The 19,300-nt window shown below is 35.7% G+C and overlaps 1 protein-coding gene across 3 annotated transcripts; it reads right to left on the minus strand.

The window, feature by feature from the left end:
- Nucleotides 1–1,409: 1,409 nt before the first annotated feature.
- On the minus strand, nt 1,410–18,000 carry LOC136232797 (protein PHOTOPERIOD-INDEPENDENT EARLY FLOWERING 1). Of its 3 annotated transcripts, XM_066022217.1 has the most exons (22): nt 17,794–18,000; nt 17,585–17,621; nt 17,404–17,449; nt 16,491–16,571; nt 16,296–16,403; nt 16,041–16,121; nt 15,863–15,951; nt 15,638–15,765; nt 15,487–15,551; nt 14,632–14,767; nt 14,237–14,311; nt 14,087–14,160; nt 13,869–14,003; nt 11,904–11,942; nt 11,693–11,761; nt 11,499–11,561; nt 8,319–11,412; nt 7,734–7,798; nt 7,588–7,652; nt 5,004–5,775; nt 3,617–4,143; nt 1,410–2,395 (listed from the first exon to the last, which is right to left on the minus strand). In XM_066022217.1, the coding sequence occupies exons 3-22, from the start codon at nt 17,446–17,448 to the stop codon at nt 1,948–1,950; spliced, it is 6,159 nt and encodes a 2,052-aa protein (XP_065878289.1). In that variant the 5' UTR covers nt 17,449; nt 17,585–17,621; nt 17,794–18,000; the 3' UTR covers nt 1,410–1,947. The 3 variants fall into 3 exon arrangements, with proteins under 3 accessions (XP_065878289.1, XP_065878290.1, XP_065878291.1); XM_066022218.1 differs by having other exon boundaries at nt 17,585–18,000; XM_066022219.1 differs by lacking the exons at nt 14,632–14,767; nt 15,487–15,551; nt 15,638–15,765; ... (5 more) ...; nt 17,585–17,621; nt 17,794–18,000 and having other exon boundaries at nt 14,080–14,160; nt 14,237–14,294.
- Between the last annotated feature and the right edge of the window lie 1,300 nt (nt 18,001–19,300).

Raw genomic sequence — 19,300 nt, forward strand, 5'->3', positions numbered from 1 at the left:
AATCTCTCTAATTCTCTGCATATCTATATCTAAAAGTTCTACATAATTTAAATTAATCCCTAAAATCTCTCTAATTTTATGTATATCTATATCTAAAAGTTCTGCATAATTTAAATTAATCCCTAAAATCCCTCTAATTCTCTGCATATCTATATTCTATATATAATATAAAACAGTAACGATGGAGCTGAGGTGTCACTTCCTCCTTTTTTACTAATAAAATATATAATAATAAATATAATATATTAACTTTAGTTATATTATTATATTTATTTATAAAAAGATTATTTTATCCGTACTATATCTAAGAGTTCTACAGAATTTAAATTAATCTCTAAAATCTCTCTAATTCTCTGCATATCTAATTAGTCCCTAAAATCTCTCTATTTCTTTGCATATCTATATATAATATAAAACAGTAACGATGGAGCTGAGGTGTCACTTCCTCCTTTTTTATATCATTAATTGTAATTATTAATTATATTTTTGTTAATATTTATATATTAAGATGAATTCGTGCATCGCATGGGTCAAAAACTAATATATATATATATATATATATATATATATATATATATATATATGTGTGTGTGTGTGTGTAAATAACTGGTTAAATCACAAATAAGTCATTCTCTAATAGCAATGATGAAATCGCAAGGATTTTAGTGCGGATGAAATCAGACAAGACAACGACAAGAAAGAAATGAAAGAAAGAGATTATAGGCTCCAACTGTATGACAAGACCGTCTACCTTTAGGATAGCGGTGAAGCACTTTTGCTTATGCACTATTTTTAAAAATGAACCTTTAAAATGCTTTGAGCCGATTTATTAAGCGTTGTTTGAATCAATTACTGAATTTCACATTTGGTTTTGACAAGATTATTTTGACTTTTTATATAAAAACTTACTTAAATGTTAACGTGAAACAAAAAAACATTAATTATGTCAGTTACCTCGCTAGTTATTATAAAAAGAAAGGCTTAATACATCGTTCACTCTTAAACTTGTCTAAAAAAAGCTTTCAATTCATCAACTTGCTTTAAGATATACTGAATATCTGACATATCAACTTACTTAAAATGTAATCAATTAATCATTCGATTGCATTCAAAAAATGTCTTGCAAGTGCCTGCAAATTGTAAGTTGATTCTTTTTTTAACAAAAAATTTTTAAATTGCTCTTAGAAATTAAAAGTCGTACACCTGCAAAAAAAAAATATTAAATAATTGAAATAATTATCATTTACGCAAGTAAATTCTTTTTTTAATAAAAAAAATTTATAGGATCGAGCATTTCCTTGACTACATTTTAAGCAAGTTAATAAAACTACCAAAACATTTTAAACAAGTTGATAAGACTATCGAAACATTTTAAGCAAATTTAGAAATCTATCGGAACACCTTAAAAGTTCAAGAATCAATCGAACCTTTTGAACAAATTCAGGAACAGATGATGTATTAAGCCGAAACGGAAGTAATTTCAAGGGCATTCCAATGATCTATCCCCTCAAACAAACCAGATGCTTTTCTGTAATTGCAAAAAGAATTTTGCATTATCCATCTGCATCTGTCATTTTCTTCTCATTTTCTTGCTAATCTACTTCCTTTCTATGAGGGATACAATGCCAAATATTTTATATAAGTTAAAACCAGAAAGAGCCCCCCTGCAAAATTGGCACATCCCAAAAAGAAAAAAATTTACAATTTCTAATTTTCCTACCCCCTAATCTTCCTGCACAGCCATTTCGGAGTCTTCGTGGTCCAGCGTGTGAATGAACGGGTACGCACGAGGGGAATACGTACCTTTTTTTTCTTTTCGGCATAAATTCACATATCCACCATGAAACCACAGCTTGATTTTCTGTACATATTTGCAGAAAGAATCCACCTTCTTCTCTAACTAAACTTTGCAAAACACTTCAACTCAGATTCATGTCATTGTTAATCCTACCCAATGTCAGTAAGTTCTGGCCATGACAAACAATTATCTAAGCCGGAAATTAAATCGGGAACATAATTATGTGGGACATCCTCGGAACAACCTGTTTCCGATGAAGTCTCTTTATCCAAACAAGATATAGAATAATAATCATATGAATCATTCATGGAACCATCTTCGGTAAAAGCTGGTGGAGTGAACTCAAACTTTAAGTTGGGATCTTTCGATGATACCACGTGCAGTGATTGAAATACTGGCTCTAACATTTGAGCTACATGGCCGTGTTCTGAAGTTTTCTTCGATTTTGATCTGGGTGGCTTCATCGAATCAGAAAGAGAGAGCTTATGCTTACCCAATGACTGTGGTTTTGCAGCTGTCCGAAGTTTGAGATCATTCGCTGGGAATGTAGATGAAGCCCAACTTAGACTTCCTTCAACACAAGCTCTTTCTGAGCACCTGAGAAAATGTTGTTTCAGTATTAGCACCCTCGAGAATCAAGTCCGAGAATAGAATCAACACAGCAGACATGATTATATATACAATATAAATGAAAGAAAAAGGGTTATATATTGGGGTGGGTGGCAATTCGGTTTAGTGTCATAATTGAGTTATGTTATTCTATATCTTTCTTTCATATGATCATATATATGATATAAATGCCAAAAATGAAAATGATAATCATGTCAATCATATCGTGTCAGTCGAGTTGTCTATGTAAATCGTGTTAGAAATTGCCACCCTACTTTAAATTACTCTAGATACTTGAGACTGCACACATTATCATATAAATTCATAGAAGACAAATCAATACACAGAATTTACATATTATTTAGAGTAAATAATTTATTAGTCCCACCTTTTTATGTAGCACACTGTTTAGTCGCCTATTTTGAAAAACAAATTATAAGGTCCCTATCTTTTGTGGTTGTTAACCATTTGATCCCCTTATCTATTTTTTTTAGATTTTTAGCCAAACATATCTTAGCTTTAAGGACAGCCATAGTGCGAAATAAAATGACTATTACTCTGTTATTTTCTTTGTGCCTGTTTATGCCCAATATAATAATGGTTAAAAATCTAAAAGAAAAATAGACAGAAGGGCCAAAAGATTAATAGCGACAAAGGATAAGCACTTTATAATGTGTTTTTCAAAATAGGGGGACTAAACAATATATTAGAATGGAGAGGACTAATAAATTATCTACCCTATTATTTAATGAAATTGTCAGCTATTAATATGAAGTGGACCTTTAACTATCAGCTTGAGCTTTTAGCTAAAACGGTTCCATGACATGATATCAGAGCCAGTGTGACCAAGTGGTCCTGGGTTCGATTCCTGGCAGCCCCATTTGTTGAGTTATTTGCAGGACATGGTAATATGGGCCGGCGTTGTCACGCTTCAAGCCCAAGTGTGCTTTCGCGTGTGGGGGTGTGTCAGCTATTAATATGAAGTGGACCTTTAACTATCAGCTTGAGCTTTTAGCTAAAACGGTTCCATGACAGAAATGAAACAATATTTAATCAGCCAGCAGGTCGGGGAGGGTTATAGGGATGGTCATAAAGCCCAATGATTGATATAATGGGCCAAAAGGATAAAGAGATTCAGAGCAAGCAGTTCTCATCCACCAAAACGTGTGGTGATCAAGCCAAAAACTGACAAGAAACTGAAAGAAATACCTGAAACGGCTCTCAGCCACACTCATGGAAGCTCTAAGATGATTTTCTCCACCCAAATCCTTGTTCACAAAACTTTGAGATTCTGAAATAGGAATTGACAAATGTATGACAGGTGGCAGTGAAATCAAGGAATCACCATCCTCCTTTTCAAATTTCAGAATCACTTTGACCCGCTCGGGAACACGAGTATCCTCTATCCTGTTAGAAATGGAGGCAGGGTCATCCATTGGTCTACTGTTGGCTTCATGGAGTGCATTTGCCAATAACTTGCTACTCTGTGCTAAATTATTAAACTCCATCCTTTTTGCAGGTTCTTTCACAGAATTCCAAGACATCGTATTGAAATAATTGAACAACCTTCCACCACCGAAATGCAGGCCAGGTCTAGACGACGAGAGGTTCTGTTGTAGGTTAACCCGTGACGTCGTCCTCCACACTGAAGATAGCAGCGCAGTGAAGTGCCTCTGGAGAAGCAACTCATTATCTGGTAGCTCAGATGCAACATTTAACAGCAATTGAATATTTTCCTGCAGCAATAGGGTTGATCAGCAATATCACAACTTCAAATATTTAATTATTAAACATTTTCTGACAAGCTGATCACAAACTTAAACAACGCAATACATCTGAGACTAATTATGTGGACAATAAACCCTCCCTTAACAAATGCATCAGCTTTATAGTCCGTTGACCATTTGTAGAACATAAATGAATATCATCACAATAAAATAAACATCCATATATAGAATAAAGGGATAAGGTGCAAAAATACCCCTAGAGTTACTTTACCCCTAACGTCTAAAATGGTGCAATTTTACCCCTAACTTTGGCAGCCAAGAGCAATTTTACCCCTAACGTTGGTAAGTTGGGTAAATTTTAAACATCATTATTTTGCTACTTATTCTGCACCAGTTAAGTCGGTTAGTTCTAAAAAAAGTTCACATTTCTTTTTGTTATTTAGTAATAGAATTGGAGATTAAGATTTTTAAATTCAACGAAATATTTAAATTTTTTTTTCCAACTTGTACAAAATACATTATAACTTTTTTTTATTATTTTTTTTACGTCATTTGAGATCTATTACTAATAAGTAATAAAATGACACACATGTAAAATGTAGATGATAAAATTTGTGACTGAGAAGACAGTTTGATGAATTATTTCTCAAATTGACCTAATTTGTCAACGTTAAGGGTAAAATTGCTCTTGGCTGCAAAAGTTAGGGGTAAAATTGTACCGTTGTAGACGTTAGGGGTAAAATTGCTCCTAGATGTCAAGGTTAGAGGTATATTTGCACTTTATCCGTAGAATAAATAAGTAAAATCCAAAAGAAACGACAAACACCACACAACTTTCTTTCCCAATGTAAGTATGAACTTAAGCTTACCTCAGTTACTCTAAGAAGGCCCTTTACGGAGCCAGCTGTGCTTGTCTTTTCAGTTGTTGGATTTTCAGGAGCAGACAAAACATGTCTTTGGAATAGTTCCCTATATCTTTCACAACAATGAACAGGATGACGATACCTTCCCCTATAAAAACCACCAGTAGGCATCCCATACAATGTTTCACTAACCAAGCTCCAATGCGGGCCATATTCATGTACAACAGCACACAATATTGCATCTTCCTGAGGCAACCATGAATCAGGAAATGGAACACAATCTCTCGACCAAATATTCCCTTTCTTCAACTTCTCAGGCTTAATTGTTAAAACCCGCTTCACTGGCATAGCAGTAATGGAGATCCTTCCTCCCATTTTACTTCTTCCTGATGGTTTCAGCTCAAGATCAGCAACCATGTTATCGCATGATCTTAATCCCACTGAATCTTCTTGCTGCTTCCCAGACAGGTTTGAGTCTAGATCTGAAAGGCATGTTTCAGCAGTTCTCTTGAGTTTCTTAGACTTCTTTTTCGAGCTCTTCCCAGAATCAACATCAACAGTTTCGACCTTTTTACGCTTTTGCTGTTTTGATGTTTCTGAATTAGTGACTTCCACATGATAATACGCATCATCATCATCTATGGACATAGTATCTACTGACGGTTCCTCTTTAACTTGTTTGAAGTTAGAACTGAGCGATCCCTTTTTCAGAGATTTAAACTTGGCTTTCTTTGGTTTCTTTTTGGACTTCGGTTTAGTTTTCCTTGGTGTGTTATCCCTGCAAAAAGAACATAGTAGTGATCGAATTTAGTCCAAAAAAACAAGCACAGATAAGCTGTGCATAGTTAAAAGTCCTATTCATATTTATGAAAAGACTTGAGGGTCCAAAAGTATCCCAAGAAATATCTTGTAGGATCCCAATCCCCATTGGATTACCACCATCAACCCCTAACCCACCAAAATTACATATTTACACTACTTGTAAATTTTAATAGGATATCGCACAAATATTAAATACTTTATTTTTATTTTGGAAACTCGAAGACGTGGATCTTGTTCTGGAATTTAAATGAAAATGACCAGAAGAGAAAATGGACTAGTTTCTACAATCTCTAACGGAGCGTTTGGTATTCTATTGGGATAGGGATAAGGATAAAGGTTGGGATATGGACAAGGATAAATAGTTGGGATAAGGATAAAAATATAATTCGAGAATTATTATTCAATGTTTGATACGTGGGATAGGGATAGGGATAAAATAATACATTTTACTATTTTAACCTTATTTAAACTACATGACATTAATTTGAGGGATAAGATGGACTTTTCCATCCTATTAAAATCGCAGGAGCTTATCCCACCTCCTTATACCACCCCCTTCCTGGGTATAGGATTTGAGGGATAAGAGACTTATCCCTCGTCTGTCTCACTCTTTTATCTCACAAACAAACAAACGTGGGAAAACTTATCTCGTGTTTTTTATCCCTATCTCACCTCCTATATCCCTCCTAACAAACACCCCGTAAGAGAAACAAAAAAGAATATAGCAATAACAAGAAAACAACAGCAGGGCATATACCCACTCATCCATTTTATTCATCATATTCAAAGGAATAGAGAAGTAAAAACAAGGATTCTTTGTAACTTCTAAGCCCTCACGGTCTTTATGTCAAGAAACTTAAGTTTTTAAATGCACTTAAACTAAGTAATGCAAAATGAACTATTTTTCTAGATATCGTTACCACTGTTTATTTTTCCAGAGAGAACTTGTGTACTGTGTAGCCTGAATCCCCACATGGCCACATGTATTTTCCAGCTTTGGTCATCAAACTATCCCACCGGGTTTTAATCCATCTGCACTTCCTATCATAGGTTTATCTATTTGCAAAATCAAAGTCAACAAAACTTGTTGAGCATTGAATCATGTCTTATTATCTGCCTTGGTTTTAGAACTTTCCATATTATTACTGTATAACACTTGACAGTCGTGTGAATCCGTCCTCTATTACCAGTACCCCACACCCCAAATAGTTTTGCATTAAGTAAACAGAAAGGACTTGCATCTCAGGCATCAATTAGCTTCACTCTCAGGTGTACTTATCACCGCAACTTCACCAAATTACCATGAGCAGAGATGCATCATTGGTCCAACAAAGTTACTATGTTTTCCATATTAGGCAATATTTTACATAGCAAAACCTATGGAGAGTACATAAAATATTACCACTACAAAACGATATATTATTATTTACTAGTGGGTGCTTTCTTTTGAGTTCCGTAAACCCCCCAACCCCACTTTCCTTAAATTGCCATGAACAGTTCCTGCAGGCAAGCAAATTACAACCATTTATGGATTTCAAGAATGTATAATCAAAAAGGTGCCCACTAACCTTCTAACTTAAGTGACATGTAGATCATATCAGGTACTATCCTAGCGTCTAAATGGCCCTAAATTGTTAGTGTGAGGTGACCAAATTGTAAGAAAATGATTAGCTTCTCAATTGCTAATTGTCTTGCAACTATTTTCTAGAAAAGATAAAAGCAAATATGCCAGCAGATGTATTTCAGTATCAGTTTTGAATCATCTTACGTGTCATAATATCCATCATCTGCATCCTCCTTCTCCTTGGCTTCAGCTTCCAGCTCTTCCATCAACTTTATGGAACAAAAACACAAACTAATCATCTCCAGGGATGTATAAATCACTACAAATGTTGCATATGAAAATTCACTAACCTGATTTTGAGCTAAGATCTCAACTTGTTGTCGATATGCCTCAGTTGCAAAATCAGCATCCCAACCTGACATTAGTTAAAACATAAATATGCATAATACTGAAATTGATGAGTTTAAATATATTACACCTACTCACAATTCCTAGCTTATTAACAAGCAATCCCCTGAATACAAACTATCCATGTTGCATGAGCAGTAGCAGTAGCATCAGGTGCACAGAAATAATGAAAAACAAAATATGCCATAATTGAATATGATATCCTGGCATACTAATTGGGGCAAATAAATTGATAAAAGAAAGAAGATCTTTTGTCCTCCAACTAATGCTCGAGAACCAGAGGGAACAAGGTATAGTTCCCATACTTCTATTTTAGCTAACAATTCCCACCCAAAAGCCAGAATTACAGGCCACATAGTTTCCTTGTTTACCGAAGGCATTTAGTATCAACCTACTATGATTCACAAATGGAAGTAATAACTAAACTCCTTTTCACATGATTGGATAACAAGGCTTGTATAGAAGTACACAAGCTAGTTTGTAATTATGGATTAACATAAGGAGAAAGAACAATAAAAATTGCTTACTTTCATATAACAATGGTTCCTCATCATCATCAATCTCAGCTTCCATTTCCTCCTTGTATTTCTCGATACGATCAAGTTCCCATTCCTCCTCTTCAAACCTGACTTCAGATTCCATGGCTGCTTTGTCTATAATTGGATCCCACAATTCCAGAAAACGTATTGCATATCTGTCAATAGGACGCAGCTTATTCTCAAAGGTTGAAACTGCTTGTCCAGAAGCTGCTGCTGCTGCAGCCATCTGTTTGACATCAGCCAGCATGTCGACATCTTCTTCGTTTGCAGCAAAAGCTAGAGTTTTTTCCTCCACAGTATCTTTAGCACTTAAGTTTACTGCACTGTCATTGTTTAGAGTAGTCATCTCCAGATCGACTGATTCATCAGCCTTCATGTCATCGTCATTAACAAGCTCATCATCTTCCAATCTCCCAATGGCTTCTGTAAACTCTTGGTTGTCCACAGCTTCTTCCAGCTCAACTTTCTTCAATGCCATATAATCTGCTTCATCTTCAGCATGTTTTAAAGCAGCCTCCACATCTGCATTAGACAAAGAGATCTCATCCCCATGGCTATGGATCTTCTCTTTTTGGACATTTTTAACTGGAAGAGCTTTATGGCCAGAGAATAATTCGATAGGATCAAGCTTCTTCAAAAACTCAGTATTGTAACCTCCACTCTGTATAACTAGATTATCAAGAGCACGCTTCTGATTGGCCTTCTTTAAGATGTTTTCTTCAATAGTACACTCACTGATTAACCGGTATATATGTACTTCACGTGTTTGCCCTATCCGATGGCAGCGATCTTGAGCTTGTGAATCCATTGCCGGATTCCAGTCACTATCATAAAATATAACAGTATCTGCTCCAAAAAGATTGATGCCAACTCCTCCACTGCGAGTTGACAAGATGAATAGAAAAAATTTGGGATTTGTATTGAATCGCTGCATTAATGTTTGTCTCTCCTCTGGTTGAGTGGATCCATCCAAACGCATATATGTATAACCATACAAATTAATAAAAGCCTCCAATATATCAAGCATTTTGGTCATTTGGGTAAATATCAATGCTCTATGACCACCAGATTTCAGTTTTCTGAGCAAACCTGCAAGTTCCTGCAACTTACCACAGTCAAACTGTATAAGTCGCCTGTCTGGGAAATAAACTTGCGTCCTGACAATTGCAGGTCTGATGGGAGAAAGAAGAGGCAAAAGAATTTCAGAGCATTTCTCCTTATATGTTGGATGCAGAAATGCAGAAGTTCCTCTTTTACTACACCAACAATTAGGTACCGGGGCACGTGCTGCTGGAATAGCAAACATAAATGACTCAACAACATCAATCATCTTCTGGAACCGCTCAACTGGTGAAAGAATAACCTCAGCAAGCTTCGAAGAATATGAATAAGAGAGTCGATCATCCTTATGTCGATAAATATCATCAACCGGACTCTTAATGGTAAGCAGTTCTCTTAAGGTTGTTGAATATGTGGGTTTCTTCCGGCACCTCAAGGAATTCCACCATGCAATGGATTCTGCCCTTCCCTGCACATCTCTAAGTCTCTCCTCAAACACTGCCTTTCTAATCTCCTCAAAAATATTTGTTTCAGGTAACTTCTTCCACTGTTTATGTTGAGGCCCAAATTCTTCTGCATTATCCAACTTGGCACGCTCTTTGATCAATATTGAAGGAGTGGCAATAGCATTTACTTCCTCAAACTCCCAAGAAGGCATATTGAAATCATGGCAAGTAAATAACAGCCCCAAGTCACCAAGGTTTACAGTTGAAAATGGATTATGTGAAAGCATAGAACATACATCAGAACTCAACTGGATGTCTATGCCTTCCAAATCAAAAGAGCTAACAATTGGACGACCTTCAAATAAGTCAGGATGATTGCAAACTTTACGAAGTTGCATTATAATGCTAATCATTCCAAAGAAGTTAGAACTGGAAAGGGTAGCTTGCGTCTCTGAGCTAGCAATAAAATCCTCATACAAGTTGCGTTGCCTCTTGGAAAGCCTACAAAAGATGACATGCTCATGTTTCATAGGAAGCTGCTTCTCCACATCCCTTTTTAGTCGACGAAGCAAAAAAGGACGAAGAACATTGTGCAGACGATCAACAACTTCTTTGTTCACTCTCTCTTGTCCCTCCACCATCCCAGATATTGGGTTACAAAACCAATCCTTGAACTCCTGATGAGACTGAAAGACGTGAGGCATCAAGAAATGCATCAGAGACCACAATTCCATGAGATCATTCTGCAAGGGTGTACCCGTTAACAAGATCCGTCGTTTTGAATTAAAGTTCAAAAGAGTTTGCCATCTCTGGGACTTCCAATTTTTAATCAGATGAGCTTCATCCAAAATCAAATACTTCCACTTCTTCCTCTTGAAAACTTTTGAATCCTGTATAACCAACCTGTAAGTCGTAATGCAAACATGGAAAGAATTTGGTTTCAGCCAACCTTGCCTCTTTAATTTCCGTTCTTTTGCACTACCAAAGTAAGTTAGGATCTTAAAGGCAGGACACCACTTGAGAAATTCTGTTTCCCAGTTAAGCATGACACTTGTTGGAACAACAATTAGATGAGGACCCCATATCCCCTTTTCACATGCCAGGTGTGCAAGCAAAGCAATTGTCATGATTGTTTTTCCAAGCCCCATTTCATCAGCAAGGATCCCATTTAACCTTTTCTCATACATGGTCACAAGCCAATCCAAACCAATATGTTGATACTCACGAAGAGGGTACTTAATAAGAAACGGAAACTTTGTGCGCACTTTGGTTGTTGAGAATGTATTTCCAGTTGGCTGTGCAGATCTTGCAGCAGCAGCAGCATCAGCAATCCTATTCTCATTCTCATTTCCATCCTCCGCCATTTTCTCACTGGTTGCTTCTTGATCAGGATCATGTGAAACTTGCAATGATTCACCAGGATCAGCATTAGCATCCATGACAATATCCGGCTGCTTCAGTTCAATGTCTTCATCGTCAAGGGAATCGGTGTCTTTATGGTTGAGGGAATCCAGCTCGTTGTCTGATAAAGCAGATGTATGTCCAGATTCATCCTCTGAAACTTCATTGTTGAACTCCTAATAGATGACATGGAAGATACCATAAAAATCAAGTTACAACACAAGCAATATGTGGTACAAGAAGAATTATTCCTAATACCTACCTTTTTATACCTTGCAAGCAATTCTTCTATAGGAATTTCACTCTCCTTTTGCAGCAATGAAATCTGTGAATTAGAAGCATACAAAGAGACAAATTAAACCAGTTATCTTGTCTTCTATCACTGGACAAAAACCACTAGTACTAAAATTTTCCTGAATAAATGCAAAGAGATGACATAGCAAACTTGATATTCACCTCATCGACCGGAATGTTTGGATCAGCTTTTGCCAATTCCTCTTCCTCAGCTAAGGTTGTCTCATCATCCTGAATTAAAAAAAAAAAAACACACACATTATAATATCCGACATCCTCTTGAACAAGCTACTTCCTTTTAATATGGAAGAGAAGCAAGGTAACAGCTAATTTCTTCTAATATGGAACAGAAGCAACGCAACAGGGTACATACCTTCTCTTCTCCATTAGCAAGAACAAAATCTCCATCTTCCTACATTATGCAAAAGATAACGAAGAGATGGAAAATTAAGGAACAAACAATGTAGACTAACATATGATAGCAATTAAAGTTTACAGGGAAAATGACTAATCAAATTGAAGATTAATTCACAAGATTTACATTTAAACAGATGGGATCTTAGGCAGATTTGAGGGTCAACATCAAGCAAAAAGAAAAGAACACATTCTAACTATTAAGTTCATATTTGGTGGCCTTCAAGAAAATGTAAGTTCTAAAATTTAGCAAACCAACACCACAGAAAGATTATCATTCAACTATAAATCGTAACAAAATTTTCAAACTAAATATATAGATACGGAACCGGAAACTTATTTCATTTCTCTAATAATATACAATCATACTAGACTACTAGTACTAACGAGAGAAACTTCTTTTGATAGCTTACAGAACTGAGAAGATCATACCACTTTCTGTAATTGTATTTGAGGATTTTTACCAGTCAACAGATTTCGTCCCCAACTTATCAAACCAAACAAAATACCCAACTTATAACAGATCAAACATCTTGCTTAGATCCACAAGTGTATAAAACAAGAAAACAGGAAGTGATCAAGTAAGTTTGCTTTTCGCAAAGGAAGCCTCTTATTAAAATAGTATCTACTCCACAACAAATTGAGATCATCAAACTTTTCATTTGTATAATGGTTTGCCAAACAGCTGTGCATGGAAGGGAAATACTAGTCCAACTGTAAAATCTACAGGCATACAAATTCAATATAATTGAAACACAACCTTGTCCCACAATATTCAAATATAGATCACAACAAGAATATGTAAGACATCTTTGACTTGTGAAAACGCATAATCCCATCTGAAAGGATCCTTCTTCGCTACAAGCACTGAGAACACAAAACAGATCTGGAAGAACGTGGTATTCTTCCAATCATGGGATCCATCTCCCATATAAGAAGCCAACAGAAAATTTTATTCATCCTTTTCAAGCTCCAATTTTCTGGTTTCAATTTTGCAGATTTACTTTTTATCAGAATTGATGTTGTATGACCATGAAAAGAAATGGAAGTTAGTGGGATCTTATTGAATGCTTGAGCTTCATGTTTTTCCCTGCTAATTCTAGTTGAGATATTATATTTGCAGACAGTATTCTTGAATTTGTTATGGACTTCACCATAGAAGAAATACGTCAAGTTAATGGTATTGTGGTCAAATCTAACAATGTAATTAATTGTTTGTAACCATGCCCTGGAGATTGCTTCACCTCTATAAGCTTTTAGTTCAATTGGTTCCATGACATGGTATCCGAGCCTCTTTGACCAAGTGATCAAGAGTTCGAATCCTCACAACCTCATTTGTTGATTTAATTGCAGGACATGGTAGTATGGGCCTGTGTTGTGCACACAAAGGCCAACAGGGCTTGAAGCGTGCACAACACAGGCCCATATTACCATGTCCTGCAGTTAAATCAACAGATGAGGTTGGAAGGATCGAATCCTTGATCACCTGGTCAAAGAGGCTTAGATATCATGTTATGGAACCAATTGAACTAAAAGTTCAAGCTGATAGGTAAAGCCCAATTCATATTAAAATATGACAGTAACTATTAGGTTTAGCAGTTGGCAGGCAGAAAAAAAATTGAGAAAAAATCATCCTTCAAGCACTCAATTCTAGAACTTCCCCAACCTATTAGTCATAAGATGTCTTACCATAGACTCCAACAGTAAAAGTTGTTAAAAAGAAAAAGAAAAACAATAATTTATTGCAACCATGAGGATATTGGTACCATGGCAAAATATATATATGAACAATGACCACATATCAGATACTGGAATGCGGTACCCATGGAAACAAAATTCTTCAGAGTGTATACATATGAACCTAGAAAAAACATTAAGTAAATCAATCCAAAAGTTAACAGAGAAATGACATGTACAGTCTTACCTGTTCCTCATTGAAATCATAAAGCAATTGACCCTTGGCAGGTTCATCAGGGATATTAGATTGATATATGGTCTCAGCTGTCTCCGTCTCAAGTAAATGATTCTCCTTCATAGGCAAGTCGCCATTAACTTCATTCTGTATTTAGGGAACGGATATCATGTTGAGCCCTTAACTGACTCTATAATCCATGAATGCAACAACAAACACATACAACTTACACAACGACGACCAGTAATAACAGGTGAGCTGCTCATTTCAGAGTCACTGGTAGCTGATATATCTTTTCCTTCATCTGCAACAAATTCATCAGTTAATATTAGGGATAAAAAAGTCGCAACTAATCACATCATTCATTAACAGCCTCTTACCTTCAACATGATCCAACCCGTTAACCGTGGCCTCAGGTCCATTTTGACTCTTTTCTGGAGTATGTTCTCTACTTACTGTGAAAGCATATACTAGACAGAGTCAATATAGAACTAGTGCAAGAAAAAAAGAGGAACTGGTCAGTCCAAACAGTCCATCTGGCCATACTTTCCCTCGTGAGTATTTCTTCACACATGCACACTAGTGTGTCTAAGCCAGATAGGGAAAAAGAGTAGAAGGAATATAAAGGAAGAATCTTTGGAACTGCAATAAATGTTTAGTTCACAAACTAATATCTAATTAAAATTTATGTAATTTCAAGATGAAAATAACTAAACTCAGCATATAATCTAGGCAAATAATAATATTAAGAGAACAAATCATGAAAACAGCTTACCTGTCTCAACAGCATAACGTTTGAGTAGTTCCTCAATTGGAATATCAATTTCATTATGCAAAGCCGCCAATTCTTCTTGCCTTTCCTCTTCAGTTATAAGAGCTTCATCTTGCTCAATAGTCTGCTCATCATCTTCCTAGAACAACACTATCACATGAGCACATTGGCAATTGCACAACCATTGGGAAAACATCACAGAGAAGATCCTAGTACCATTGACCTTTAAGCTTCAAATGGCCAACACCAATATAGCAAAGGACACACTTAAAGAAAAAGAACAAGCATCTCCACATTACTGAACCTTACATCTATGTAACTAGAAGACAGCATCTAGATGGCATTTTATCATCCTAACAATTCAAATCCCTTTAATTTTCATTTGATTCTGGAAAAACTTTCCACCAATTAAGGATACATGTCAATGCCCATCTGGGTCGTAAAAGAACAATTTAAAAGTATCTGAACATTTCAACCCTGATTCCATTTTATGTTACTTAAGATACACATACATACATGTCAGTAGAAATGTATGCAGAATGATAGAGGGGAGAAAAAAAAAGACAATCAAAATTTGTCTAATCACTTCTATCCAGGACTTGAAAACTCATATTCCTTTTTTGACCAATCACAAATTTTCTACCCTTTCAAACAGAGAACATTCAACGTACAATTAACAGCATCAACAGGAATATACGACATTCTATAAGCTACATTTTTCCTTGCAAAAATACCTAAAATCTGGAAGAAAATAAAAATACAAGCAATGGGCTTCTTTGTTTGCTTACCAATTCGTTTCTCAGATAATTACTGTGTCTAACTAAAGTATTGCTAAAACACATAGAGAAAGCAACTCACTGATTCCTCAGATTTCACATCATAATCACCATCGCTTTCTCCAGCATCTGACCGAGGCTGAGGAGCTGCGTTGACACAATTGCAATGAGAACATGCACCTCTATATGCCAACTATGCTAAATGATTTTTCAATATGAAACGCTCAGCTTACGCTCATGTAATTCTACTGGTTCCTCGGTCACATTTTTATCTCCACCATCAGGAACAGCATCCTGATCCATGACAGAATATGGAAGTGCTGGTTTGTCCACTAGATTTTCTGCTAACATGGTAGAGTACCTAACTTCCACCAGAAAAAGTCAGCTACCTATCCAACGACATAAATATCTAGATCATGCCCAGAGTTAATCATTAGACAACGAAATATGATGCCCACCTCTCAGTTTGCCCAAGAAGGAACTCCAACTGTTTGTCAAGTGCTTTTTTCTTTTTTTCATCCAGCTCCATCTGATGCTTGTAAAGAACCTGAGAAAACAATTTTGTAAACTTGAATACGGCAATGAACTACAAACCCCAATGAAGTTGAAGATCAAATGATTATACATAAAACTTGCCAGCTTCTCTATTTTAACCCAGAACTTCTTCACATCCTTTGTGATATTGAGTGCAACTTTACGCAAACGGTTTTCCTCTTCCTGATCACAATTAAATGCCAGAAATTCAAACCACAAAATATAAAGAAGATGGTGGTGTGAATCTGAAATGCCGTTTATTTCTTTAGTTTCTAGGGTTTATACAATATAATCCACTCTTCACAAAATAAAAATTCCTCTACAGGTCAACTCATGCAGAAACTTAAAAGGCAGAACCTTCAATTTCTTCTCTTCCCTAGTGGCTGGATCCAACATGCCCTTGCTGGCTCTCAGAGCAACCTTCCTTGCCTGCGCCAATTTCCATTTCCTCTCGGACTCGAAGTCCTGCAGATAACCAGATTCATCAGCAAGAGAAATCACAAAAGAAGCGCCGCCTGCCTATGTTTCCAATTTGATCAGCAAAGACATCACCTTTGACAGCCAAGCCATCTCTTCCAGAACATGATCCCAATGAGTTTTAGGACGACGGGGTCCTTTAGGAGCTTCAAGTGCCTAGCATCAAATTAACATAAGAATAAATAACTCGCAACATGTTTATATATTATAAATACAATATTACAAAGGTAGTAGTTGAAAATATTACAATTTTGGAATAGCAAAAAATTGAGGCAATCATACTGCATGCAAGATTTCGTTATTAGATTATAACATTATTTTATAATATAGATGTTGGAATTAACTGAGTAGAGGGGTTCTCTAATTAAGCTTTGCTTCTCCAAAAGAGTGTAAGATTTGAAGATAGGTAAAGCATGCATAGTGTAGAAGAAAAAACAAAACATTAATCCTATTAATCCTATAATTAATGAGCACCAATTACCAACTGAACTATTACATAATTTAGCTATCAATTTATGCATTTTCTCTGAGCTTAAAACCACCTACCATTGGTACCTTGTTCATGATGATGAAAAGAAAAATGTAGCAATTATTTAAGCTTTAGATTTAGAAAAATACAAATTAAATACAACTGCATAGGGTAAGTACAAGCTACTTGAGTGGTATATGGCTTCATATTAAACGGATAAAACATCATTAAAAATAGCTAGACTGCACTTCAATTGAAGTATTATTATGAGAGCTTGAGCTAACTAAGTAAGCTTTCACTACATAAATTGTTTGCAGAGCATGTCTCTTGGAAGAGCTCAAAATTTCATGACTCCTATAAAAAAAATGCAAAACTAAAAATAATAAATTTGGAAATTTAACTAATAAGATGATATGTGCTGGCGAATTTTTCTCAAGGCTAAAAAGCAGTTGGATTTTAATTGTGAATGGGTTGAATATGTGGGAGAAGTAGAACAGAAATTATCACATTCCGGCTAACCTTTTTTCTCTTTCTTTGCATGCCTTCCTTCGTGTTCCATTCCATCCTGTTTCATTAAAAAAATTTAAAATTATGAACTGAACCAGTTTAAAACATATGCTAATGTGCATCACCATCTAAAGAGAAGTTGAGCTACAGAGTTAAAGAAGAAAAAAATAATAGCAAGAAACTTCCGGCATACCTGTCCCGTTATTATGCTGCCTTTTGCTGGGTTTCCTCTGCCGAAAAAAAATGTATCCACAAAATCAACGAAAATATCATTTCTTGAAAGAATATGAACTGAATAAGAGCAGAAATTCTCGATTCTTGATATCTCGGAACTAACAAGGGCGTGAACAATAAAATGAGATAGATGAAACAACTGGACAAAAACAGAAGAAGGTTAAAAACCTCGGTATTCTCCCCGTTTCTGGATCTGAATTAGCCTTCTCCGTGAAGGTAGGATAGGTCATCGGAGGTCATCGTAGCGGTGGTAAATGCGGTAAGTGGACGGGGAGTCGGTGTTGGTGAAGGAGAAGAGGAGGAGAGTATGGTGGTGGGGGAGGTTTCAGGTTTGATTTGGTGTTGCAGAAGAGCTAGGGTTTGTGTAAAACGGTGTGTTTTTGCAAAAACGGAAGCTTTTTCTCTGGTAATTATCGGGCCAGGCCTTGTTATATTGGTCTATCTAATGGGGCTTCTGATGGGCTAAATACAAGCCCAATGCTTTTTTTTTTTAGGAAATTATGTACGTAAATATTTTAATTGGTTACAAAATTATAAAGTTTTTTTTTCAAAAGAAATCTTCATTAAATTGAGCAAGATGAAATATCCTGACTGATAACACTAGTTAGTCAGACTGACATTATATCATAAATAAAATCGATAGTATTGGATAGGGTCTGTCTAGCGACTAACTGAGCAGTCCCGTTCGCTACACGAGAAACATAGGATACAAAAAAAAATCCTTTTGAACCGAGAGTATATCTCTGCAATCTTGTATAATCAACTCGAACTCGGAAATATCTTCCGTTTGTGCTTTGATCGCGTCGACCACACCCTTTGCGTCTAACTCGAACTCCACCTTATATGATTGTCTTGTTAACATCCACGACATACTTGCTCTTACGGGGTATTTGTTAGAAGGGATATAAGAGGTGATATATGGATAAAAAAACACGAGATAAGTTATCATGTGTTTGTTTGAGAGATAGAAGAGTGAGACATATGAGGGATAAGTTATCCCTCAAATCTTATACCCATGAGGGGGGTGGTATAAGGAGGTGGGATAAGCTTTTGCGATTTTAATAGGATGGAAAAATCTATTTTATCCCTCAAATTCATGTTATGTAGTTTAAATAAGGTTAAAATAGTAAAATGTATTATTTTATCTCTATCTCTATCCCACATACCAAACATTGAATAATAATTCCCGATTATCATATTTTTATCCTTATCATAACCATTTATCTTTATCCATATCCCAACTTTTATCTTTATCCATGTCCCAATAGAATACTAAACGCCCCGTTAGTGCCACAGCCTCTACCATTCGCGGGCTAAATCCATCCAAAGTTATCACATTTTTAATTTTATTTTACATTTAGCTAACTTCTCTATATATTTTATTGCATATGCTTTTTTTCCTAAAAATATATTAAAAACTCATATTTTTAATTAAAGGATTATTTATTAAATTTTAGTAAAATAATTAAATAAAACTATTTTCACGTAAGCACCATTTACAGAGTTTATGACCGTTTACTTTCCTCTTGTCGTTCTCTATTTTTTGAATTTGCTTTTCTTTTGTTCCTTTCAAATTTGCGACTTTCGTGTTTTTGTAACTGTAAACTAGTTTTTCAAAAACATCGAATGAGGAGAAGTTGTTACAATTCTTAACAGATTAGTTACTCACGTGTAT

The sequence above is a fragment of the Euphorbia lathyris genome, chromosome 6 (genome assembly GCF_963576675.1).
Source record: "Euphorbia lathyris chromosome 6, ddEupLath1.1, whole genome shotgun sequence".
In the NCBI taxonomy this organism is placed as follows: Eukaryota; Viridiplantae; Streptophyta; class Magnoliopsida; order Malpighiales; family Euphorbiaceae; genus Euphorbia; species Euphorbia lathyris.

Excerpts from the sequence above, each read along its gene's own strand:
- LOC136232797 (XM_066022217.1), bottom strand. The coding sequence starts at position 17,448 with ATGGAATGGAACACGAAGGAAGGCATGCAAAGAAAGAGAAAAAAG. Across the intron at positions 15,766-15,862 it reads CTTCTTGGGCAAACTGAGAG|GTACTCTACCATGTTAGCAG; the intron begins GTGGGCATCATA and ends GGTGGAAGTTAG. Across the intron at positions 4,144-5,003 it reads GCCTTCTTAGAGTAACTGAG|GAAAATATTCAATTGCTGTT; the intron begins GTAAGCTTAAGT and ends CTATTGCTGCAG.